This window comes from Trachemys scripta, chromosome 8, assembly GCF_013100865.1.
Source record: "Trachemys scripta elegans isolate TJP31775 chromosome 8, CAS_Tse_1.0, whole genome shotgun sequence".
Taxonomy (NCBI): Eukaryota; Metazoa; Chordata; order Testudines; family Emydidae; genus Trachemys; species Trachemys scripta.
This window is the reverse complement of record NC_048305.1, coordinates 41,771,046-41,796,891: the sequence shown is the minus strand read 5'-3', so window position 1 is coordinate 41,796,891 and position 25,846 is coordinate 41,771,046. Positions and strand designations below refer to the sequence as shown.

Here is a 25,846-nt window from a genome sequence, read left to right as displayed (position 1 = left end):
GGCCCCCCCGCCCCTTCTCCGTGAGCCGGCTGCACGACTTGCAGCCGGTTCGTTTCCTGACCGCGCCAAGGAAACATCTATACACGCTCGTGCTGCACACTCTTCACTTCCTCACCCTCGTGTCCCGCCCCGATACAAAGTGGCGGGACCTCCTGCCACCTGTCGAGGGTGAGAAGCCCCGGTGGGCCAGCCTCTATTCCACTCTGGTCCCGAGGCCCGCCGGGGATATCAGCTGGCGGCTCCTTCATGGGGCCGTGAGCACGGGCGTGTACTTGGCGCGGTTTACCCTAGTCCCGGACACCTGTCCTTTCTGCGGCGTGAGGGAGACCCTGGCTCACGTTTACTTAGAGTGTGCCAGGTTGCAGCCCCTACACCGGCTCCTCACCGATATTATGTTACGTTTTTGGTTACACTTTTCCCCTCACCTTCTCATTTATGCACTCCCTATCCGTGGCCCCACAAAGTCGCGGGACCTCCTGGTCAACTTCCTCTTGGCACTGGCTAAACAGGCCATCTATAAAACCAGGGAGAGGAGGTTAGCCGATGGAGGTTCCTGTGACTGTGGGGCCTGTTTCCGATCCTCTGTCCCTTCACGTATGCGGGCAGAGTTCCTCTGGGCGACGTCCACTGGCTCCCTTGACGCCTTTGAGGAGCAGTGGGCGCTGTCCGGGGTTCTCTGCTCGGTGTCCCCGTCTGGTTCTCTTCTTTTGACCCTTTGACCACACTCCTGTCCCTGTTTTTACATTAGTTGTCCCCGTAATTATTTGAGTTCCAGGCCCTGTGGATCCTCCCCTTAGGCTGGGGGGGGATCCTTTAGCAGTGAGCGGGCTTACGCCCGCCCACTTCCCGGAACCCAATATGTACAAGGACATTGAGTTCAATGGTAATTGGGACAAAATACAACATGGTTTTACAAAAGGTAGATTGTGCCAAACCAACCTGATCTCCTTCTTTGAGAAGGTAACAGATTTTTTAGACAAAGGAAACGCAGTGGATCTAATTTACCTCGATTTCAGTAAGGCATTTCATATGGTTCCACATGGGACTCCTCGCCCGAAGCTGACCGGTTCGGTCAGGGTCCAGTTGAGCCTGACCAAACACTCTGCGGAGGCGTACAGCACCTGGAGAAAACCCACAAACTGGGGCCTGAAGCCAAACGCTCGCACAGTGCCCAGGAGATACCCGTGGTCCACCCTGTCGAACGCCTTCTCCTGATCCAGGGACAGGAGGGCAAACGACAGACCATCCCTACACCCGAGTTCCAAGGGGTCCTGGACCAGATACAAGTTGTCGAAGATGGTGCGGCCCGGGATGGTGTAGGTCTGGTCTGGGTGGATCACGTCCACTAACACGGACCCTAGCCCCAGCGAGATGGCCTTCGCTACGATTTTATAGTCCGTGCTGAGGAGCGAGATGGGACGCCAATTCCGTAAATCGCGGAGGTCCCCCTTCTTCGGCAATAAGGTCAGCACGGCTCGCCTGCACGAAAGAGGGAGGACCCCGCCCTGCAAGGACTCAGCCCAGACGGTGACAAGGTCCGGGCCGAGGACGTCCCAAAACACGTGGTAGAACTCCACGGTCAGCCCGTCCATGCCCGGAGATTTATTGGTGGGCATGCGGCGGAGGGCTTCCGAGAACTCTGCCAGAGTGAGAGGCAGCTCCAGCCGGTCTCGGTCGCCCGCATTGACTGTCGGGAGTTCATCCCAGAGCATTCTGCAAGCATTAGGATCAGTCGGATCCGGGGAGAAAAGGCCTGCGTAGAAGGCCCTGGCCCTCCCGCACATTTCCGCTGTATCCGTGAGGGGGGTGCCGTCCTCTGCTAGGAGGCAGGTGACGTGCTTTTTAGCCTCCTTCTTTTTCTCCAGGGCGTAGAAGAAGCAGGAACCGCGATCCATCTCCCGAAGGAGGCGGATGCGGGATCGAACAAAGGCACCTCGGGCCCGATGGTCCTCGAGGGTCCGCAGCTCTTCCCGCTTCTCCCGGCACATTCTGCAGAGGGATGGATCACCGGGGCTGGCGGCCAGACGCCTCTCCAGCTCTAAGACCTCCGTTCCAACTGCCCTATCACCGCATCCCTCTGTCGGCTGGCGCCCCGGGTGTAGTCACGGCAGAAGAGCCGGGTGCGCACCTTCCCCAGGTCCCACCACCGTCGCGCCGAGGGAAAGGCACTCCGCTGCCCTTGCCAGGCTAACCAGAACTCCCGGAAGGACGCCACGAAGCCCATATCCTCCAACAAGCTATTATTAAACTGCCAATAGGCCAGCCCCAGCCTCTCCGCGCAGAGAGAGGCTGTCACGGTGGCTAGATGGTGATCTGAAAAAGGGGCCGGCTGGACGCTGGAGGAGTGGGCCTGGGAAAGATGGAAGCGTGACATATAGATGCAGTCCAACCGGGAGTGGTACGACCGATGGACCTCCACCCAGACAAAACTGAATGTCGAAACGTCATCCGGGTGGTGGTCGCGCCAGACGTCCACCAGGGAGTGATGTTCGACGATCTCCCGGAGGACGTCCGCGGCGGCCTGGTGCTGCTCGGTCCCCGAGCGGTCCCGTTCCTCAAGGGTGGCGTTAAAGTCCCCGCCCAGGACCAGGCACTCGCGAGGATCCAAGGTGCCGAGGAAGGCGGACGCCTGCTGATAAAAACACAACCTCTCCGGGCCCAATGTCGGGGCGTAAACGTTGACGAGATTAACTACAAGCCCCTCCATGCGGACCCGGAGGTGCAGCAGGCGGCCCGGCACAGCCTCGGTGACCCCCAGCACCTCGGGCCGTAGGTCGGGGGAGAACAGGGTCGCCACTCCAGCCGTACGAACTGTGAGGTGGCTAAAATAGACCCTGTCCCCCCACTCCAGCCGCCAGCTAGCTTCAGCGGCCGGATCCGTATGGGTCTCCTGCGGGAAAATCACAGAGTACCCCCCCTCCCGAAGGAAGGAGAGCACCTGGCTCCTGCGGAGACCCATCCTACAGCCCCGGGTGTTTAATGTTGCAAAGATGATCGGTGCCATGAGGAGGGCTGGGGGGGATCCTCGCTAGCAGAGACACCCACGGCCTCCGTCGGGCCGCACAACAATCCGTGACCTACCCTATAAGCGATTAAGGAGTCACGGAAGAGGCGGACCCATTGGTAGGCCGCAGCGGCCTGCTGCCCAGTCCTCTTACCCTCCCCCATGAGGGCCCTCGTGGCCCGGAGGATCTGATGGAAATCCCCCCCATCGCTGGAGTGCAAGCTGTACCTTGTTGCGGGAGCCATGGACGTCCTCAAGGAAGTCCCGTAGCTCCTCTCTCAGCGTATGGGGGGGTGGGGTTATTGATCTATGGCTATCCCCCAGCGGGGCCCCTGTCACAGCCCCGTGGCCCACCGAGACGGGCAAGCAGGGGGCAGACCCTCGAAGTGGCGTCCGATGGGCTGGCGCCACGTGGCCCGCCTCAGACCCTGGCTCAATAGGGGGGCGGCAGAGGGAAAATAGCAGCCCCTGGTGGGTCGGGACAGGGAAAAACAAAGGCCGCTCCTTGAGGGTCATCCTCTGGGATATGGAAGGAGACGGCCCCAGGGGCGGCAATAGCATCATGGTAAGTGGAGGGGACAGGGACGGTGACAGGGGCAGGGTCGGAGTCAGGAATAGGGACGGGAAAGGGGCGATAGTGGGATCGGGGGCCTCAGCAGCCGGGCCACTGGGTGGGGGGGGGGGTGGCACCCACAAAGGGGCTCAGGGATTTGCAGGGAGGGAGGTGGGCCCTTGGCGATGCCGGACTCGTGCTCCAAGGCAGATGGTAAGGCCACGGCATCCGTAGGTGGAGAATCAACGATGGGGCCCCCACCCGGAAAGGAGGTCGGCTGTCCCTCAGCCATGAGGAAGTCCCCTGGCAACTCGGGTCCCGGTTGCATGGCACTGGCCGTCGTCTCAAGAGGTTCGGTGGCCGCTAGCGGGGTGCCATCTGCAGCTGGGATGGTGGAAGAGTCCAGGGGCTCCTCGGAGGCAGGAGAGGAAGCAGTGGGTAAGGGGACGGAATACGGGGAAAGGGGGGCCGAGGCGAGGTCGCTCAGATCGAGGCCCGCTGGCAGAGGGTCATCCTCCCCCTGGGTAACCGGGGTCAGACCCAGGGCCTCGATCGCCTCATAAATGGAAGGGAGACCACCTTCCACCACCCCAGGGCTCTCCCCTCCTGCACCCGAAGTGACGCTCGCCTTGGTGCATGCAGGGGCTTCAGATTGTAAGGGGGCGAGAGGGGCTCCATCAGGGATCCATAGGAAGGGACACCGGAGGAGGGGTAGTGATTTCCTCCGATGCTGCGACGTCTTCCCTAGCTGGCAATGGTGGACAAAACCCACCCGGGGGCAAAGCGGAAGGCTCAGCATCGGTTCCCCCCTTCCTGGTCTTCTGGGGGGGCTACCGCATCAGATGGAAGGAGCGGAGCTCGAGCCTTCCGCTTGCCCCACTTCCCCTGCACTAAGGACCAGCCCTCCATGGCATCATCCGGGGGCTGGCTAACAGGAGTTGGGTCAGGGAGCAAGAGCAAAGGCTTAGGGACTCGGGGAGGCAATGGTGGGGCAGCATGTAGGAGGGAGGATTCTCTCTGGGGCATGCCCTCTTCTATGCCCGGCGATATCCCTACCTCACCCTCCTCCACAGGCCCCACCAGATCGCAGGCGGCAGAGGCGGGGCCCTCTTGCTTGTCTAGGCGCACTGGGGGAGATACCCCTTGGGCCCGAGCGGGAGTGTTGGTGGGCCGGAAAGGAGGAGGGGCAGCTTCGGGCGCCGGGCAGCTAGGGGCGCTGGTGATGACGGGGCCGGCGCCCTGCCGGGGCTCGGGGGTCCCTGATGTCCCTCCGTGCCGGGCCAAAGGGCAGTCCCTCCGGACGTGTCCCATCGCCCGGCAGAGGTAGCACCGGGCCTCCCCCGTTGAATAATGCACCCGGTAGCGGGTCCCCTGGTAGGGGACCAAGAAGGACCCCTCGAGCGCCTCACCATCACGTGCCGCCGGCGGCAGTTGTAACTGTACCTGCCGGCGGAACGAGAGGACGTGACGGAGGGCGGGGTCTTTGCAGCCCAGTGGGAGAGGGCTGACCACAGAGATCGGCCTCCCCAGGGTAGAGAGGGCGGGTAACAGGGCGGCATTTGGAAGGAAGGAAGGGAGGGACAGAAGTCAGGACCAATCGGGCGCCCAGGTCTTCTAGCGGTTCCAGGGGGACGTACACCCCCCCCACTGCCAGGCCCTTCTCCACTGCCTCCTGGGCGTCGGCCTCCAATGCTAGGAAGAAGACGACGTTGCCGTACATCTTGGAGGCCGCCACAATGGCTGTGGGCCCCACCACCCTCACCAGTGCCCGCACGTAGGTCTCCACGTGGGGCGAGGTGGGTACCAGGAGGCAACGGACACCATGCTTCCTGGTCAAGGTGGGGAAGGGGCCCCGGCCGCTATAGATGGTAGCAGAGGCGGTGGATGGGGGAGATGACGTAGCGGCAGGCGGGGGAGCCGCTGCCACCTGGGCGTATGCCCTGGGAGCTGGGGGTAGGACACCCATAGAGCTGGTGGAGGGAACAGCAGGGAGGGACCCGCAGCTTGTTGTGGGGCCATGGCAGTGGGGGCACCCCCTGCCATGGAGGGCCTAGCTTTTTTAGCGGGGCCTTTACCCTTCTTCGTGCCCTGGCCCTTCCTGCTGGCTGGGGGAACTCCCCCAGAGTCAGAGGGGGCAAGGGACATGGCAGTAGCGGAGGTCACCTCGTTACCCACCGCTGCCGGCGCTCCAGCAGGGATGGTAGTAGGTGGCTCGGCAGCGGCGGTTGAGGTAGAGGCTAGGGGGGATGATGGTGGGGCAGGTGGAGGAGGGGCAGCAGGGTCTGCCCAAGAGGTCTCACTCTCCTCGTCCCCTGCCATAATGAGGATGGGGGGGGAGAGCAAACACTAGAGGGGGGGGGTAGGGAAAGGGGAAGCAGGTCGACCACTCCTCTCCGCTAGGCTGTAGGCAGGGGAGGAGGGCGCCAAAAAAGGGGGGGTGGATGGGGGGCTATCAAGGGCTAGGGGTCAGTCACCGACTCAGGGAAGGTTTCCGGCTCCTCTTGTTGCACCAAGGAAGGGAGGAGATAAGAGCATTGGGGGGGTGAAGTGAAATAGAATCAAACTAAAACAGGGAGGGGCACAAGCACATAGGAGGGGACATGGGCGCATGAGGGGAGGGGCTAATCAAGGCAAGGGGACCGCAGGGGGAAGGGAGCAACCAGGTGGGAAATGGAGCAGAGAAACCACAGGGCTAGCTTCGGAGGCTGGGGTGGGTCAAACAAAGGCTGCAGAGGGAAAGGGCGGGGCAGACAAACAAACTGGAGCTAGCGAGGGGCTGGGGCAAGGGGGAGGGGCAAAAGGTTGCAAGGGGCAAATGGGTAGGCAGCAGGGGCAAAGCTGGGGGCTTGTTACAGGAGGGAAAGGGTCAGTCCAAAAGGGGGGGCACGTGCACCCACGTGCGCTTGCAACAAAAAAGAAAGTCCTTGCAAGCTGGCTGCTGCGTCAGGCCCAATGGTGGCAACAGGGTGTGGCAAGCCTTGGGGTGCAGCTGAAATCCCAGAGGCAGGAGCGCAAGGTAGATGGTAAGTAGCCAGTGGGAGTGATGGAGGGGGCAACGATGATGGTGGTGGTGGGGACGGGGGGGGGGGGACACAGATGGACCAGGGGGCAGGCTCCACGCCACACCCCCTGTGTCTCCACAAACACAGTCTAGATCCCCACCACAAGAGCACAGTTCAAATGTTACTTACTCCAGGAGGGTCCCCTCCATGGCGGTCTGTAGAATTCCTACGCACTCCCCCACTGGCAGATGGTCCTCTTCTTCTCCTCAGGGCTCCAGCAGCTCCCCAGCAGCAAATGCAGCAGCTCCAGGCGGCAGTCTGGTAGCCAGCAGGAAGGACCCTTCTCAGGTGGAGATGGTGGTGGCATCCCCAGCAGCAGGAGCAATGGTTGGGGTTTCTCCCTCCCTTTCTCTGGGGAGTGGGCCAGCAGGCCCCCCCAAGGGGCTGTAGCTGGAGCAGTAGCACCCAAGGGTGTGGGTGGGTCTAGCAGCCAGCCAGCCAGCCAGCAAGCAAGCAAGCAGGTAGCAGAGAAAGAGGAGGAGCAGCCCCCTCCCTCCAGGCCAGAGGGCTACAGGAGAGTGATCTATGAGTCCCAGGTCAGACAGGGTTTCTGTTACCCTGAGCGACCAGAGAAGGGGCTGCACTAGAGTAATTGCTAGAACCAGTTAAGGCAGGCAGGCTAATTAGGACACCTGGAGCCAATTAAGAAGTTAAGGCAGGCTAATCAGGGCACCTGGGTTTTAAAAAGGAGCTCACTTCAGTTTGTGGTGTGAGTGTGAGGAGCTGGGAGCAAGAGGCACAAGGAGCTGAGAGGGAGTGGGTGAGCTGTTGTAGGACTGAGGAGCACAAGTGTTATCAGACAGCAGGAGGAAGATCCTGTGGTGAGAATAAGGAAGGTGTTTGGAGGAGGCTCTGGGGAAGTAGCCCAGGGAGTTATAGCTGTCATGTAGCTGTTATAGGAGGCACTATAGACAACTGCAGTTCACAGGGCCCTGGGCTGGAACCCGGAGTAGAGGGTGGGCCCAGGTTCCCCCCAAACCTCCCAATTGACCTGGACTGTGGGTTCTTCCAGAGGGGAAGGTCTCTGGGCTGTTCCCCCAACCCACATGATGAATCTCTGAGGCAAGAAAATCCACCAATAAGCGCAGGACCCACCAAGATAGAGGAGGAACTTTGTCACAGTAGTTTTGCAATTCCATGCAAATCAGGACACTTTTCTTCCTGAGTTTTTTCCTAAGCCGCATGATAGTAACAGGGAATGAATGCTCCACTCCCTGGATGCCAGACAGCGTTAGACTTCTATATTGAAAGGACAAAGCCTTTTTGAAAATCAACGCAACTCTTTGTTGCAATTGCGAAGTGGATGAAGGGACTTCCAGTCTTGTCCCAAAGGATCTCTTCTTGGATCAAATCCTGTATTCGGGCGTGCTATGACTTGGCAAAGATTCCTGCCCCTGCACTGATGGCACACTCCACAAGAGCGCAGGCATCCTCAGCAGTGTTCCTGGCACAAGTTCCTATTCAAGACATCTGCAGGACAGCGACATGATCATTGATCCACACTTTTACATCGCACTATGCCATTACACAGCAGGCCAGAGACAATGCAGCATTCGGCAGAGTGGTGCTACAATCAGCGATTCCATGAACTCTGACCCCGCCTCCTAAATAAGGCTTGGGAGTCACCTACTTGGAATTGGCATGAGCAAGCAGAAGAAATGCTTACCTACCTCTCGTAACTGTTGTTCTTCAGGATGTGTTGCTCATGTCCATTCCAAGACCCACCTGCCTCCCCTCTGTTGGAGTATCCGGTAAGACGGAACTGAAAAGGCAGTGGGTCGGCAGGGACCTATATACACTGCCATGAAGGCATGACTTCAGGGGGCTCTACAGCCAACCCGACGGGTACCACTAGGGGAAAAATCTTCCAATGACTGTGCATGTGGTGCGCACACATCTACTTGGAATTGACATGAGCAACACATCTCAAAGAACAGTTACGAGAGGTAGGCAACCATTTTTTTTTCCAGACCTCAGATTATTCTTGTAGCTCTTTACTGAGCCTTTTCTAATGTTTTAACATGTTTTTTAAATGCTGACACTAGAATTGGACACAATATTCCAGTAATGGTCTCACCAATGCTATATAAATACCACTACCTCCCTAGTTTTACTTGTGATCTCCTCGCTTATACATCCAAAGGATCACATTTGCTCTCTCAGACACAGCATAGTGCTGGGAGCTCTTTTTAAGTTAAGGTTCATGGTGGAGACCTTTCACTGCTTTCCAGGATTGAGTCCTCCAATCCAGCGTTCTTGATGCCTGACCTTGTATTCGGCTGTATGAAAATATATGCTGTTTGAATGAACATAGTTTACCAAGTGATCCAAATTGCTCTGGATAGCTGAGCTGTCTTTATCATTATTTACTAGTTCACCAATCTCTGTGTCATCTGCAAATTTTATCAGCAACATTTTATATTTTCTTCCAGATCATTGATAAATATATTGACTAGTATTTATCCAAGAACAGATCCCTGTGGGACCTCATTTGAAATGCCCCATTGGATGATGACTCTCCATTCTATCTAACGTGCCACATTGAGTTTGTAAAATGTTGATTTTTTTTTTTTTAAACAAACATGTTGTATGGTACTAAATCAATGCCTTACAGAAGTCAAAATATATTTGGTCAACAGTTATCTTTATCAACCAAACTTGAAATTTCAGCATAAACGATACCAAGTTCATTTGACAAGACTTATTTTCTGTAAAACCATGTTGTGAATGGAGTTGTGCATGCACTGGGAGAAACATGAGATATGCATTGCAGTATCTTAATAATATACAAGTTATAAATAGTTATATTATCCTTTCACAGAGGTCACTCTCAGAGGGCTATAAATGGGTGTAGTACCAGTGCTTCTGTAGCTCGTTGGGAGAATGAGTTATTCAGTACAATAGCTGCCTGTTATAAAAGCTGTTTAGTCCACTTCCTGGATCCCAATAGGATCAAAGCTGTTTAGGCAGAAATATCAAAAGCTTTCTCAAGAGAAATTGACTCTTTGGGTGGCTGAACAGAAGAGGTTGATGTCTTTGTCCAGACATATGGTACTGCCAGAATCAAGTGTTCAAAAGCATGAGTTAGGATCATGAGACTGGCTTAAAAATCAAGAGTTTTAAAAAAAGCAGATGTGGGGTTCCTTTTATTTGCCTGCTGTTTTCTGACTCTGTAGGAGTCACTTGGGTCATGTTTTCTAACTTCTGCTACCCCATGGGCTAGAACATCACATATTTTACATGAACACTGAGATTCTCTCATAATCACAAGTCCAGGGCCCTGTGATTAAAATCATGAGTTGCCAACACTGTAGGCAGCATTTTCAGCAAGTGGGTGTAAGTGGCATAAAGGTGCCAGGTGTGAGAGAGAGCAGAAGGGCAGAGTAGTTAAAAGAATCACAGGGCCAGATGAAAGCAGAGGCACTCTGGATCCATGCCTGGAGCCCCAGCTCATGGAGTCATGTAATCACAGCTTTAATTTAAGTGTGTAGCCATGGCTGAGCCTACGGGTTTTGTTGCCCAGATCAGAAATCGTTTCGGGTGCCCTGTGAACGGCCAAGGGGTGCATAGGCAGGACAGGACTAAAACACTCTTCAAGTCTGATTTGATGCCTCCTGAGGGTGATGTGGTGCTTCCAGGGTGGGAAGGCTGATCCTGTTTCTGGCCTTAAGAGCTGCTGAGAGTGTCATGGGTGCGGGGACCCCTGGGAGCGGACCCTGCTCCGCGCATCGCAATGGGGGACTAAGCCTAACTCGCTGCTCTGGGCCCGCCATCCCCGTCCCGAGAGGATTCTGGACTGGGGGGCAGCAGGCCCAGCCCTCCCGCCCCACAAAGGCATTCCCAGGCTGCTGGGGGGGCGCTCCTGCCACTTGGGCTGGGGAGAGGCGGTCGCTGCGGCCCCCAACGCTCCGCTCCAGGGTCAGGAAGCCGGCCGGGGCGGGCCTCAGGCTGCTTTCCTCCCACCCTGGGCCCGCTATGCACCCCCCGGCTGCAGGGCTCGGCAGCGCCCGGCCCCGGCTGACCACAGCGGAACGGGCCGGTACCAGCCTTGCCGGGGCACGCGTCTTGCCACTGCCCGCTGGCCCCATTGCCATGGTAACCGCCACCCCAGCAACACCAGTGACGCGATCCTGTAGGGGAAGGGGCTTCCGGGCCGCTACTGCAACGGCCCTTCCCAGCTTCGGCCCCGGTGCCTGTCCGGCCGGGCTGGCAGTGCGCATGCGCTCCGTCCCACCCCCTCGACCGACGGCCACTGGCTGCCGGGGCCGGGCGGGGGCTGCGGTCGCCCCGCCCCGGGGAGGAGGCAGCGCGACGCCGGGCACGGGGCGCGCTGAACAGGGAGCCTGGCGCTCCCGGCCCCGCCGCCGCTGCCGTCACTATGCCCGGCAAGTCCCGCTACAACCTGGTGGACGACAGGCACGACCTGCGCGTGCCGCTGCACAATGAAGACGCCTTCCAACACGGAATCTGCTTCGAGGCCAAGGTGCGGGGCTGGGCGCTGTGCGGTGCCCCGGGGCGGGCTGGGCGCTGTGCGGTGCCCGGAGCGGCTCGGCGCGGGCTGATGCACATGCAGGACCTAGTCGAGAGAAATGCCCGTTTCCTGGTCCCGTGCCCTGGCCTCTCCCCAGGCGGGGTCGGGAGCCGCGCTCAGGTGGCGGGGTGCGGCGGTGGCGCGCTGCCCGGAGCCGTGTGCGGCCCGCACCCTTCCCGGCAGGCAGGCGGGTTGCCTTATCTCCAGCGCTGAGCGTGGCTCTGGACAGAGTCCGCAGCGCCCTGCGTCTCTCTCCTGGAAAGCGCTGGTACCGCGGGCCGGGTGTCGGCAGGTGGGGAGCAGGCGGGACGGGCACGGCGAACTTCAGCAGGTCGCCAGCGCAACCATGAGCGTAGGACTCGGGCTCTGGCTTATGGCTGGTATCAGGGGGGAAATGTGCCCTGCTTTGCCTCTCCTAAGCCAGGAGCTTGGTCTGTATTAGGGGTTCGCAGCACGGTGTGACCTGACACTTCCTTTAAAACATCAAAGGCATTAGAGGGCAAGGCTATCTCGGGAAAGGTCAACACCCCCACCCCGCTGGCCTGGCCAAGATGGTTTGCTACGGAACATTATTAGTCTACTTTTTAAGTGACTCAAGAAGCCCGGCTTCCACCATATCTCTGGGGAGTTTATTACTCAGTCTAGCTTACACATTAGGGTAACTTGTACTTATTTCCCTTTGTCCTTTTATCTAGACACTGAAATGTGTTAATATTCCTATTTCTTGTTAGTCTGTTGGCCCAGAACATCTGTGGTCTGGCTCAGGTTTGGAGTAGGTGCAAAGAAGCAGCTGAATTGGACAGTGACCATGGAAAGATCAGTGTTGCTGCCCCTGTTTAGATCACTGGTCCATTTAGTTTTTGATGCTGTTTCTGGCACTGGCCAGTGCTTGATCTGAATTTTTTTCAGAGGAAAACAAACTTTTCCTATGCTACAAACCTGGCCAATTTATATAATTTTATACAAGGTTGGATATGGGGGGGGTGAAAGGTTATCATTTCAGCCCTGTGTTTTGCCTCAGTGGCCTTCCTCTGGTTGAATGTTCTGCATAAAGAATTTTTATTTCTTCTTCATTGACTGGTCTTCAGTTTCAAGTGACATTGCCCTCCCCCATCATGGGAAGACTGGCCATTTAAAAAATACAATGCAGTTATATAGTGTCTTTTCTTCTCGGGGAATCCCAAAGTGCCTTGCAAACCTAACCCATACATGTAGGAATTGTTCCTTCCACCTCTGGCGTAGAACATGGCTGGAATACATAGTAAAGCATATTGTATCTCCTTGGAACTGCAAGGTGGATTCTTGAGAAGGCAGAATAGAACTGCCTGGATTGAAATTTTATTAGAACAACTAGGTGAAAATGGCATCAGGAGATTTCACAAGTGATCAGGATCTCTGTTAAAAGAACAGGAGTACTTGTGGCACCTTAGAGACAAATTTATTAGAGCATAAGCTTTCGTGGGCTACTGCCCACTTCTTCGGATGCATATGTGTGTAACAACTCACCTGCTGAATCAACTAGCCCTGAAAATGGATGGCGCTGGAGCGTCGGGCCCATACGCAGCCGTCGCCGGCAATGAGAGCCGCGGGGGCTACGCCGCGACGAGTAGGAGGGCTGCTGCGGAGCACCTTGAAGCCTAGGGCGTGGGCCTGGGTGGAGCCGCTGCAGGTGCAGATCTTGGTGGTAGTAGCAAATATTCAAACGAGAACTTTGAAGGCCGAAGTGGAGAAGGGTTCCATGTGAACAGCAGTTGAACATGGGTCAGTCGTTGTCTCTCTTATCTAAATGACACTGCTGAGGACAGGACAGTTGTTCCTCACCACACACACAGGGAGCATTTGTTCCATCCGGACTCAGAGCACAGTGCTTCCTGCAGCACCCATGCCTGCCTCTAGACACTCCATCCGAGCGTTGCTGACCAACTTGGCTCAAGAGCTGGCAACAGCACTACAGCTCTTCATGATTTTGAACTTCTCTGCCCCATTTCCACTCTCTCCCACTCTGAGCAGGCCTGTGGCAATTTGTAACTTATACCCATCCTGATCTAACTACCTTCATTGCCCTCTTCTGGATTAATTCTGTCTCTGCTACAGTCATGGAACTAAAGCTTAAGCTTGTTCTCCAAATAAAGTTGGTTTGCAGCAATGTGGTTACAGCAGTTTTAGTTCTTCTCCCTTTTTCACGCATCACTTTATGCTCTTTGCTTTTTAATTGCTGCTGCATGGTGAGTGTATGTTTTCACTGATAAAAGACTTGCCTTCATGTGCACAGCTCCCGCTGACTACAGTGGGCTTTGGATCAGGCCCCATATCTTTTTCCCAAGGGTTCCTTCAAGTTACAAGCCTCTTGGTATATAAGGGAAATTTAGTTTGTTTTGGCAAATGAGCTCTGCCCTAATTTCATCTTCTGTCCTGCTCTTTTAACATCACCTTAGGTTTCTATAGCGTTAGTTGCCTAAACAAAACAGCTTAGTGAAATCTGCCGTTGATACTGACTTGTTCATTCTCTTAATCACTAATAAATGTCCCATCATGTTGGGTGCTGTACAAACTCAGAGTAAGACTTTTCAAAAACACCCAAGTTCCATTTACAAAATAACGTCGTAGGTGCTTAGCCTAAGTCCCATGGCAATTGGGAGCCGAAGGCCCTAAGTAGTTTTCACCATGGAATGTAGGCTATTATGTTACTTAAGTGTTTTTGCAAATTGTACTTCCAGTCCCTGTCTCAAAGCTGAGATTCTAACAGTCTTGCAGTCTAATTTCTAAGACAAGGCATAAGTGGATTTAAAAATAGGAGAGAGGATGAGGGTAAACAGTGATAAGATCACACGGTTACACAGGTTGCCTAATACACAACTTAAGGAGTCTGATTCAGTTTCTCTGCCTTTCACTGGTCCCATTTTTAAACACTTTATTTACTAGTGAATTAATCCCCTGCCTATTTCTGCTGTTACTAACTTCCTCCTTTGCTTAGCTTTACTGATTTTTAAACCTTTTTCTGCTTTTCATTTTTAAAACACTTTTTATGAAAATATTTCCCTGTCATGTCTTTCAATTAAAAAAAAAAAGTTGCCTCTACCTTCTTTCCTTGCTCTCACCCATCCCAAAGTCCAGCTGCATCCCTCTGTGAGTTCAAGTCCCTTTTACCAGATACAGTTTCCCACTGTAACGTAGTGATGTCAGTGGGGCTTTTGCGATGCTGAAGCTGGGTACGCAGGACTCAGGGCTGGATTAAGGCATAGTGACTGCAGTCCCATGATATGCTGGGGCCTGTGTTGTGGTGTATCGGGCACTGAATTGTGTTAATCTGATCCTGAGAGAACCCTTCTGGCCTTAACTCACTCTCCCCCCGGGCAGAGCTGGAAGCTGTTATAGACCACTCTTTGGAAGGGGCAGGATCCTGGTCCCATGTGATTGGAGGCAGAGGAGTGCTTTAGTCCCGCTCCCCCACCCCATATTCCCTCTTTGGAGAGGCATCTTCTCTGCTGCCACTGGACAGCCCAGAGGAGAGCTGGGGCCTTCTGCCAGCCTCCCCTGTTCCCAGGGATGGGACTCCTCCCAAGAAGTATGGGGAACAGCAGGAGCCTTTCTGGCTGGGACTCCTTGCTACTGGTGATAAGATCCTTGCCTCCCTATCCTTCTCAGCTGCCTCCATAGTGCACTGCCTTCCTATCTGTCCTTGTACCTCCTTTCTGTAAAGGTTCAAACATTTGTTTTTTGGCGGGCCCACTGTGCTGTGCATTTTGTGGTGCAGTGTGGGAGGGCAGGGATACAGGGGGACATGGGTTTGTCCCTACAACTACAGAAGCATTCTTGTTAGTGAATCTGGCAGCAAAAGACCCCTCTGTGTTGGATATTTTTCAATCGCTTGACAGATTTGGTCAGAGTTTCACACATTCTCAACACTGGTGATTCCCTCACAGACTGAGAAAAATTTGGTGATTCCTCCCCCATGACCTCTGACCCTGAGCAGGTGGCATTTGGTGACCATGTCCATAATAGGGATAGCTGATCATAGAGTTTGAAAAGCAAAGGTATGAAATATTGTCCATCTCCCAATTCAGTATAGTGGGCAGGGCTGTCATGCCAAAGACAGAGGCTCCAGCTGAGGCTACTTTGGGGAAACACCCTATCTGAAGTAATGTTTGACTGATGGGCAGCTGTGACACTTCACTTGTATTGTCAGTTGGTGGGAGCTAACCTGCAGAGGGACAAGAAGGGTGATGGGATGAGAATTTTCAAGGCTTCTGCAGCTGAAGTTGGGTGAGCCTTCTTCAGAGGCAAGCTTCTGTCTTGCTATGCATGGCACAGTCACCCTGCAGCCTGCCCCCTGGGAGGGCACATGTTCATCTGCATGGGCAATTGGCTGACCGAGGACACTGCTGTGGGGGGTGCCAAGCCATAAAAGAATTGGTCTTGGAGCCAATCTATAATCTACTCCTTGACTGTATGCTGGAGATTGCTGATCATCGTCCACCGGAATTGCCCAGGAACTGAATTCACTCTTCCTTCCCCCACTCCATGGCCAAGTGTGCTGATTGTTACCCTACTCCCTCATCCAACATCCTGGTCTCCCCCCCCCCCCCCCCCAAGAGGTACCAGAGTGGAAGACAATCTCTTGCTCCTGCCCCCTCTGAGTGTTCTGCCTTCTCCAAACATCCATGTCGACCTGGGGCATGGCAGCCTGGGAGCCAACTGTCTCATGTGCTGGGTGATGCAGAGCATGATACTGGGTCAGCCCATGTTCTTTTGTCTGTCTCTGGATTTCTCCACTTACTCTGCCCCAGCCGTCTGTCTACTCAGTTTCTCCTTGTCACCAGCCTGTCTGTTTCTTCAGAGTGGTATATATTAACCTTGTTTTCTACAGATATTCTCATTTGCTTCTCTTTCCTTGAAGTATTTTGTGTACTGTGATTTGCATTTACACCAAGGAGCATCCATTTGACCCTGTCTTCCTAAATTTGTGTGCTGCTCAAGAAACTCCTACTGCCATATTGCCTGAGCCATCTGTGTTCTGCATTTCTCCATTCTCTTATTAGACTGGAAGAAATTAAGTACTTACGGCTCCTCTAATTCTTATCTTGAAGGATCCCAAAGCACTTAAATAACATGGCTCATCCACCTCTTAGGGGAATGCAGCAGGTGTTCTGCAGTAGCTTCCCTGCCCAGGAGTGCTGAGAATATCTCTGATTAGAACGGTGGGGAATATTAGCATGGTGGAATGTAATTACCCACATAGGAGTTTAGCCTGGAGGCCAGGGTTAACATGCCTCTTTTTCTGAGGAGTGTCCTGGGGTTGTTAATAACTGCCAGCAGTCAGGATCTGTGATTTACAGTCCCTAGAAGGGCAGGAATGGCTCTCTGTGTTGTTGCAGATTAGAATTCTTAACCAGCTTGCTTGGGGCTTTGTGTAGGAGGTGAGCGCAGGCCTGAGTCTGTATTAATTGATTTTACACTCAGACCTGTGCTATCTGCAGCTGCCTGCAAACAGCACTTGTGTTAAGATACATCCCTTACCTGGAGTAATCGGTACTCTGTTGTACCCTGTTACACTCAATTCTTAATACTGATCAGTGAGCTCTGCCTGAGCGAGGGCCTAGCTGGGCCATTGGGATTGGGGATTTGAACCCTGGCCTTAGGTCACGGTTGAAAACCAGGTTTTTTGGCTCATCCAAGTCCCCATTTATCTCCTTTGTGAACCCATTGCAGGGCCTGATTGATTGGGCTGCTGGGGGCCCCACAGCTGGACCAGCAGGAGGTGCTGCAGGGCAGGACTGTGCTGCAGGCAGCTCTAGCTGCTGGTATTCACTGGCCAGTGGGCTGAGCCCCACCTTGCCTTTCTTTAGTAGTACCGCATAGCTCTGGTGTAGCACTCTTTGTCACAAAGGCCATCAGTATCCCATTAGACAGCCCCCCCCCCTTCGATACGGGGCCTTTCTTTTCCCCGTCTCTCCAGCAGCACCCTGGGGAGAGCAGCAGGTGGTAGGTGAGGAAAGGGGATGGGATGGCAGATTGCAGCACCTTGGGGCACATAGGGTGGCTGGGCCTCTAGCTCCTGAGAGAGCTGCTCCCTCCTTTGCCAGTATGCAGTAGTGCTGAGAACTGCACGTGCTCACAGGGCGCCCTTTCAGTCCTCCTAGGGGCAGAATCAGGCTGGCCCCAGAGCCAGTGCACCGTTGTGGAGTTCACCCCCACCTCCCGAGCAGTACTGGGGCCCAAGCAGGGAAGCAGAGGTGGAGGGAGTGAGGAGCTGGCCATCCTGTGATTGCCAGGAGGCAGCAGGTGGCCTGGGAGGGCAGGGGCTGCTGGTGCTGGTTGTCAGAAGGAGTAGGGGAGCAGTGGTGGGAGAGCAGTGGGTTCACAGGAGTTGTTGGGAGAGGGGGAAGAGCCTCAAACTCATTGAGTAGTTGATCTGACTTGGGAGAGCAAAAGTGTGTGTGTGTGGGGGGGTGTCCAACTGCCAGCTGTAGCCCCACCACTTATTCTGGGCACCAGCTGCCACTGATAGGCAAAACTGTGGGCCGGGGGGCAGGCTAGAATACCAGCAGATCAGGACTGAGTTGCATTGGCACAATGGGGAGACTGCCTGACTGTATTTCAGCCCCTTACTATTGTTTTGATATTAGCAGAAGCACCCACAGATTGATTCACTGATTGTGATGACTTGCTGCTCCCACCCAAAAACAAAGACAAAGTACTAGTACACCAGCTCGAAAGCAAACCACAGCATCAAATATGGCACAGTCAGGGCAGTGCTAAAGAGATTTAATTTGAGTTCCTTGCATCTACTGAAGCTGCTTGCAACCATATGGTCTGGCTTGGGAAGTTAAACTAGAGTTAAGTATCTTCCAGGGATTATGGTAATCTATTTTCTAGAGAGAAATCCAATAGTTGGAGAATCCTGCTCCATCTTCTCAGGGACAGCAATACATTTCACACCTTTTGATATGTTTTTATTGTCCATGTCTCCTAGCATCACAGCTCTTCGTGCATCTGAATTTGTCTTGATCAGGCTGATGGGAAACAGAAAAGTCGGCTCCAGGGAAAACCTTGCGAGTGGGTTTTTAGTTTTGTTCTGCACACTGTGGCTTGCTCTTTCTAGCTCCCACAGTTCCTCTAGAGCAGTGGTTTTCAAACTTCTCTGAGGACCCAGTTGAAGAAAATTGATGCCGGTGACCCAACGGAACTGGGAATGAGGGGTTTGGGGTGTGGAGGGGCTCAGGGCTTGGGCAGAGGGTTGGGGTTCGGGGTGGGGCCAGGAATGAGGGGTTCCAGGTGTGAGAGGGGGCTCTGGGCTGGGGCAGAGGATTGGGGTGCAGGAGGGGGTGCAGGCTCTGTGGTGGGGCTAGGGATGAGGGGTTTGGGGTGCAGGAAGGGCTCTGGGTTCGGGGGGGCTCAGGGCTGGGGCAGGGGGTTGGTGTGTGGGGTTGGGATGCAGACTTACCTCTGGTGGCTCCTGGTCAGCGGCACAGCCGGGGTGCAGAGGCAGGCTTCCCGCCTGTCCTGGCACCGTGGACCGTGCTGCACCTGAAGCGGCCGGCAGCAGGCCCGGCTCCTAGGCGGAGGTGTGCAAGCGGCTCCGTTTGGCTCACACCCACATGCACTGCCCCTCCCGCCCCAAAGCTCCCATTGGCCAGTTCCAGGCCAATGGGAGTGTGGAGCCGGTACTCGGGGAGGGAGCACTGCGCAGAGCCCCATGGCTCCCCTGCCTAGAAGCTGGACCTGCTGCTGACCAGAGCGACCCAGTGCCTTAAATGCCGCAACCCACTACTGGGTCGCGACCCAAACTTTGAAAAACGCTGTTCTAGAGGATCAAACACTTGCTTGTTAACCTCCCTCTTTACCTTTTAAAACAACGCTGTTTCAGAACAAAATCCAGGAACTACAGACTGATCCTTAGTGTAGTCAACCTCAATCATTTGAAAATCATGAATCAGGTTCCAAAAAATCATAAGGGTGTGTGTGTGTGTGTGTTTTTGTTGTTGTTGTTGTTTTTGTTTTTGTTTTTTGTTTTTTTTAGATCAAATCTTGTTTTCATAGAATATCAGGGTTGGAAGGGACCTCAGGAGGTCATCTAGTCCAACCCCCTGCTCAAAGCAGGACCTAATCCCAACTAAATCATCCCAGCTAGGGCTTTGTCAAGCCTGACCTTAAAAACCTCTAAGGAAGGAGATTCCACCACCTCCCTAGGTAACCCATTCCAGTGCTTCACCACCCTCCTAGTGAAAAAGTTTTTCCTAATATCCAGTCTAAACCTCCCCCACTGCAACTTGAGACCATTACTCCTTGTTCTGTCATCTGCTACCACTGAGAACAGTCTATCCATCCTCTTTGGAACCCCCTTTCAGGTAGTTGAAAGCAGCTATCAAATCCCCCCTCATTCATCTCTTCTGCAGACTAAACAAGCACAGTTCCCTCAGCCTCTCTTCATAACTCATGTGCTCCAGCCCCCTAATCATTTTTGTTGCCCTCCGCTGGACTCTTCCCAATTTTTCCACATCCTTCTTGTAGTGTGGGGCGCAAAACTGGACACAGTACTCCAGGTGAGGCCTCACCAATGTCTAATAGAGGGGAACGATCACGTCCCTTGATCTGCTGGCAATGCCCCTACTTATACAGCCCAAAATGCCGTTAGCCTTCTTGGCTACAAGGGCACACTGTCGACTCATATCCAGCTTCTCATCCACAGTAACCCCTAGGTCCTTTTCTGCAGAACTGCTGCCTAGTCACTCGGTTCCTAGTCTGTAACAGTGAATGGGATTCTTCCGTCCTAAGTGCAGGACTCTGCACTTGTCCTTGTTGAACCTCATCAGGTTTCTTTTGGCCCAATCCTCTAATTTGTCTAGGTCCCTCTGTATCCTATCCCTACCCTCCAGCGTATCTACCACTCCTCCCAGTTGAGTGTCATCTGCAAACTTGCTGAGAGTGCAGTCCACGCCATCCTCCAGATCGTTAATGAAGATATTGAACAAAACTGGCCCCAGGACCGACCCTTGGGGCACTCCGCTTGAAACTGGCAGCCAACTAGACATGGAGCCGTTGATCACTACCCGTTGAGCCCGACGATCAAGCCAGCTTTCTATCCACCTTATAGTCCATTCATCCAGCCCATACTTCTTTAACTTGCTGGCAAGAATACTGTGGGAGACTGAATCAAAAGCTTTGCTAAAGTCAAGGAATAACACATCCACTGCTTTCCCCTCATCCACAGAGCCAGTTATCTCCTCATAGAAGGCAATTAGGTTAGTCAGGCATGACTTGCCCTTGGTGAATCCATGCTGACTGTTTCTGATCACTTTCCTCTCCAAGTGCTTCAGAATTGATTCCTTGAGGACCTGCTCCATGATTTTTGGGACTGAGGTGAGGCTGACTGGCCTGTAATTCCCCGGATCCTCCTCCTTCCCTTTTTTAAAGATGGGCACTGCATTAGTCTTTTTCCAGGCATCCGGGACATCCCCCGATCGCCATGAGTTTTCAAAGATAATGGTCAATGGCTCTGCAATCACATCCACCAACTGCCTTAGCACCCTCGGCTGCAGGGCATCCGGCCCCATGGACTTGTGCTCATCCAGTTTTTCTAAATAGTCCCGAACCACTTCTTTCTCCACAGAGGGCTGGTCACCTCCTCCCCATACTGTGCTGCCCAGTGCAGCAGTCTGGGAGCTGACCTTGTTCGTGAAGACAGAGGCAAAAAAATCATTGAGTACATTAGCTTCTTCCACATCCTCGGTCACTAGGTTGCCTCCCTCATTCAGTAAGGGGCCCACACTTTCCTTGACTTTCTTCTTGTTGCTAACATACCTGAAGAAACCCTTCTTGTTACTCTTGACATCTCTTGCTAGCTGCAACTCCAAGTTTGATTTGGCTTTCCTGATTTCACTCCTGCATGCCTGAGCAATATTTTTATACTCCTCCCTGGTCATTTGTCCAATCTTCCACTTCTTGTAAGCTGCTTTTTTGCGTTTAAGATCAGCAAGGATTTCACTATTTAGCCAAGCTAGTCGCCTGCCATATTTACTATTCTTTCTACACGTCGGGATAGTTTTTTCCTGCAACCTCAATAAGGATTTTTTAAAATACAGCCAGCTCTCCTGGACTCCTTTCCCCCTCATGTTATTCTCCCAGGGGATCCTGCCCATCAGTTCCCTGAGGGAGTCAAAGTCTGCTTTTCTGAAGTCTGCCCTCTGGCTTTTGAGCTCCCCTGGTCACCCCTGATGCGTGTGTGACACTTGCAATACTGCCACTTGCTCCCACCCCCCAATCAGTTTATAGTAAGGCTGCTTTGTCCCCTGTTGCAGGAGCTCTTGCTGCGGCCCTATCTTGGATTGGGGCTTCATTGTGCTGGGCACTGTACAAATATTGCCAGGTCTTTAGGGCGGGGGCTATCTTCTACTATCAAATGCAGAGTTTGTGATGTGGGAACTGATACCAACCAAACTCATCTCTTATGGGACCATCAGACATTTGTTAGATGTGAACAACTGTTAACCCTGCTGCGCTAGGCTTGTTCTTTAATTGGTCACCTCCAGGCAAAAGGCTCTGTGTCCCGAGGCATCAAACCCACCTATATGTGTCAGCGTGACATCTTTCGGAAGGAGGCTATTTTCTGGAAAGAGATGTTTATTAAATCCAGTTCTGACCTTTGTGGAGCTGACACAGACAGGGTCTCTCCCTTTCTGCATATGCTGCTGAGAGTGGCAAAATATCTCCCTCTCATGCTCCTCTCAGTCTGGCAAGCCCTTGATTAAAGGGACAGCTCCCATTAACGAAATACAAGTGAACATGAAATAGTAAAACAGATCCCTTCTCAATCGGTGGTCGGTAATATAAAGTCTTTAGATCCACAGCCCAGCCCTCTTCTACTCTAGCCACAGCAGTACTTGGGGGAAGCATGCTTTTATCTTCTACCCAGACAGCCCATACAGGGAAACCTAGTATGGACAATGCCAAGTGGATTACACCAGTGCCTGTAACAGCAGTGAGACACTAGGGATCAGGATTCTTGATTTTTTTCTTCCTGGCTCTGGGTGCATTTTGTGGTCTAGTGGTGACTGGCAGCATAGCCAGTGTAACCACGGCCCTGTTTGGGACAGCTGTGGAGTCTGAACTTAGAACCTCTGGATGTAAAAGCATAAATCTATACCACCTGAGCTAAAGAACCAGCTTCCTAGCATGATTATGGGTTGACCACAGTTTGTAGGGACTAATCGTTGTTGATGTTTGGTGGCCTGTGTAGACTGTTGTGTGAGGAAACCATGTACTGCCAGTGCTGAGCCTGTTCTGCAGAGAGGACTGCAGGCTTCAGCGCTGTCACTGAGAGAGGGATGGAGGCTTCCTATGGGCAGGAAGGAGATGCCTGGCTGAGAAGCAGCAGTACATCTGGCAAAAGGCATGCCAAGTTGGGCCTCAGGTTACCAGGCGAATGGTGGGAATGGCTCTTTGGAGAAGGACAGGAATTTATTCAGAGATTAGTATTATTTATTGTTAGGCTGGAGTGCATAGGAGTCCTAGTGCCCTGCTGGACCAAGGCCCTGTTGTGCTAGGTGCTGTACGAACACATAACAAGATGATGGTCCCTGTCCTAGAGAGCTTAGATTTGAGAGAGTGATGTTGGCTGGGCAGCGGGAGAGGGAGTTGCATGATAAGGGGACCTGGTGGCATCCCTGTCTGGCAGGGAGCAGGTCTGCCTAGTACATGGGGCTTTCAGAGACATAGAACATGGGTGTCAGCTGGATGCTCTCAGCCATGGCTCATTGGTTAGCAAGGGGCTTTGGCTACATGACTCAAATAAAACATGTTTTAATGCCACCCCCAAGGTTTAAGTGGGGCTTACATGGCCCCCTCCTCCCCAAAACTTAGCTCCTCCCACTAAAGGGAGCAGGTCCTGGGGGTGGGGTGGTTATACTGCATGGGCTATGGGGTGGTGGAGGAGAAAGGAAGGGTTTTTAGGTATGGGAAATGTTAAGCTCTCTGTCTCCCCAGGTGACACACACAACCCTTGTATGCATGACCCACTTCTCTGCCCCCAGCTTCCCTGCTGTCTACTCCTGGCTCTCATTCCAGGCACACTTCTTGCTCCTTGAGTTCCCTGCACTTTCCATGCTTTGCTAGTATCCTGCCACCCCTAGAGACCTCCCCTTTCTGAGAGTGCTGCTCCTTCATTTGCCACTATTCCTGCTCCTGTCTCTCCCAGACCCCACTCCATTCCTCGCTGCAGATTCCTCCCCCCAAAACCTCTGGGCTGAGCCCAGAAGTCAGGTTACAAACATACAGAAATACATAACATTTCTCCTTGTTCTCTTAGAACAACTCATTATCTCTTAGCCCCCCTCATTAACTCTGCCTCAAGTACTGAGATGTCTGCTCCAGGAGTCCTATGGAACACAGCAAGTGTGGGGCTTCAGGCCAGGCTGTTAGAGACCAGGACTGTTCGAGCCTAAAGAGTGTAACGTGTAAATTACAGCTCCATCTTCCAAACATCTGTGTCTTCCCAGGAAAACTAGGGCCTGGGAGGAGATACAACAGGCAAAACCTCCAGGAAGCTGGATTATTTTTGGAGAGGATGCAGGGAAGAGGGTTTGAAAAATCAGGCTTATAAAGGAGAGCTAACTGCTGTATCCACTGTGGAGGGAGAGCTCTACACTTAATTCAGGCATTGTGCTTCAGTGCTAATCAAAATATAGCGCAAACCCGGCCTAGAACCTTCCCCATGCTGGTACAGAGAAGCGGATAGACATGTCCTGTTCCAGCATGTACCCCTTTGTAGGTTTCTCTCTTTTCCCCACCTCTGGGCTCAGCCCTGAAGCAGGGGTCAGAAGGGGTTCGAGAAACCCAGGAAGGGAAGGGGAATGGAGTGGGGCCTGGGAGGGGGCAGGTGAATAGATAAGTACTTTCCAGACTGTGACTATTACAGCCTAATGAACAGGGATTAAACTCACACTTAACTCAGGGATGCCTTTGTCTACCTAGGTCTTTTCGAGCTCTTGTATCGTGTGTATACCCTGTGTATAGCGAGACATAGTGACCGAGGGAGCCTCTGCCACTTCTGGTCCTTATTTCTTTTTCTTCTTGTCCCTTCCACTCCCAGGGGGAAAACAGGGTGTGGATTTACAAACCAGCCCTGTTTGTATTAGAGGAGGCAGATGGAAGAAGTGGAGGGCAGTGTGATGTGCTCAGGGCAACTTGTGTTGTCAAGGAGACGCGATGCTAGTTAGAGTTTCCTTAGGTTTGATGGTTTTATGCCCAGATATATTGCAGTGCTGTAGTCCAGATGGGCAGGGATCAAGGGCTGTATCACTGAGGCCAACCAGGATAGGACATGCTCTCCTAGCCAGCCAGAGATGACCCAGCGCATTGCTCATGGATGCTGCTATGTGGGAGTCTTGGATCAGCAGGGAGTCTGGGAGCTTCCTAAATTGCAGATTGGCTTGTCCATATGTGACTGTCTTAACTCAGCAGCTGCACCATGGGCTCAAGCTGCTCCAAGTGCTTTCTTCTGACACCCAGCATCGCCTCTAACTCCAGCCAGCTGTTCTTCATCTACGAGCTGACCTGGCCAAGTTTGAGGCCAGCTTGTGGTGGGTGGTGTCACAGAATGGGAAGGATAGATAGACTGGTGGGCATTTGAGCCTCTGATGTCTCCCTGGTGGTGCATATAGCTGGTGGATAAGACCAGAGAGAATTTATCCTGGTGGGATTCTGCAAGTGAGGGCTCCTATAGCAAACTCTGAATCTATTGTAAGACCACCACCCCTTAAAATGGGTACTATAGAGCAGTCTAATGTAACTTGGCAAGTAGTATGTGACTGAGACCCTTCTCTATCCTGTACTGGGAGTGCACAGAGAATGGGATGCCCTAATACTGAGCCATTAACCATCCCTCAGCCATCGCCCATCTGTACAACAGACGCTACCCATGTGGATCTGAGGATTTAAGGGAGATATAGGATATGTGAGAAATAACATGTAGCCATGCAATAAGCCCCTCAATCCATAATGCACATGCAGAGGGTGAGTTAGGATTGCAGCTGTACCCAAGCTAGTTTGAGGCTTCAGAGAGCTTCTGCCTGGAATATTGCTGTTCCTTTTAATGTTGTTTTTAATAGTGGCCCGTTGACCATTGCATGTTATGATACAGAGGGACCCCTACACCTTTCTGTTTTGGGCTTCACTTCTTGAATCTGCCCACCACCTCCACCCCAAACACTAGTTGTCAGTACTTAATCCTGTGTTGACTTCAGGTGGAGCTGCCTGAAGTTAGGGTTATTTCCATGGCATGTCCCGTGGCTGTACCATAGGGCTGAGCTGATACCCCATATAAGCTATCAGCCTGGGTTTTACAGTCCTTGCAGAACTAGACATGCCATTCACACCATCTGATGGGGCTGAGCCTGGGGCCCACCGCAGCCACGTGGCTAGGCCAGGCTGAAAAGCAAAGGACATTTCCATACCATTCAGCTAGCTGAGGTCCAACTTCCTATTTCTATGAGTTCTGACCGTGCGTCGTGTGATCTGACTCAACTTCCCCTATCCCTCCTCTTTAAACAAATTGCTGTGTTACTGGGAAACTAGTCCCAGAGGAAGAGCAAGGGGGTGGCTGAGAGGAATGCACAAATACAGGGGGCTGGAGCACCATATATCCGAGCTGTGTTGTGCAGATTCCAGCCCGTGGCCGTAAAGCTGCTGTGGGAGGGGGA

At 53.3% G+C, this 25,846-nt stretch overlaps 1 protein-coding gene across 6 annotated transcripts in view; it reads left to right on the top strand.

Annotated features, from left to right (window-relative positions):
• The first annotated feature begins 10,879 nt into the window (after positions 1-10,879).
• The window catches only part of NOS1AP (nitric oxide synthase 1 adaptor protein), a 186,585-nt gene continuing 171,618 nt past the window's right edge, over positions 10,880-25,846 (top strand). For 4 of the 6 annotated variants that reach the window (XM_034778109.1, XM_034778107.1, XM_034778106.1 and 1 more), the window contains exon 1: positions 10,881-11,102. In XM_034778109.1, the coding sequence (XP_034634000.1) occupies positions 10,998-11,102 (105 nt within the window). In that variant the 5' untranslated portion in view covers positions 10,881-10,997. Of the gene's footprint in view, positions 11,103-25,846 lie in introns of all 6 variants that reach the window. The other 2 variants (XM_034778112.1, XM_034778108.1) reach the window with 2 other exon arrangements.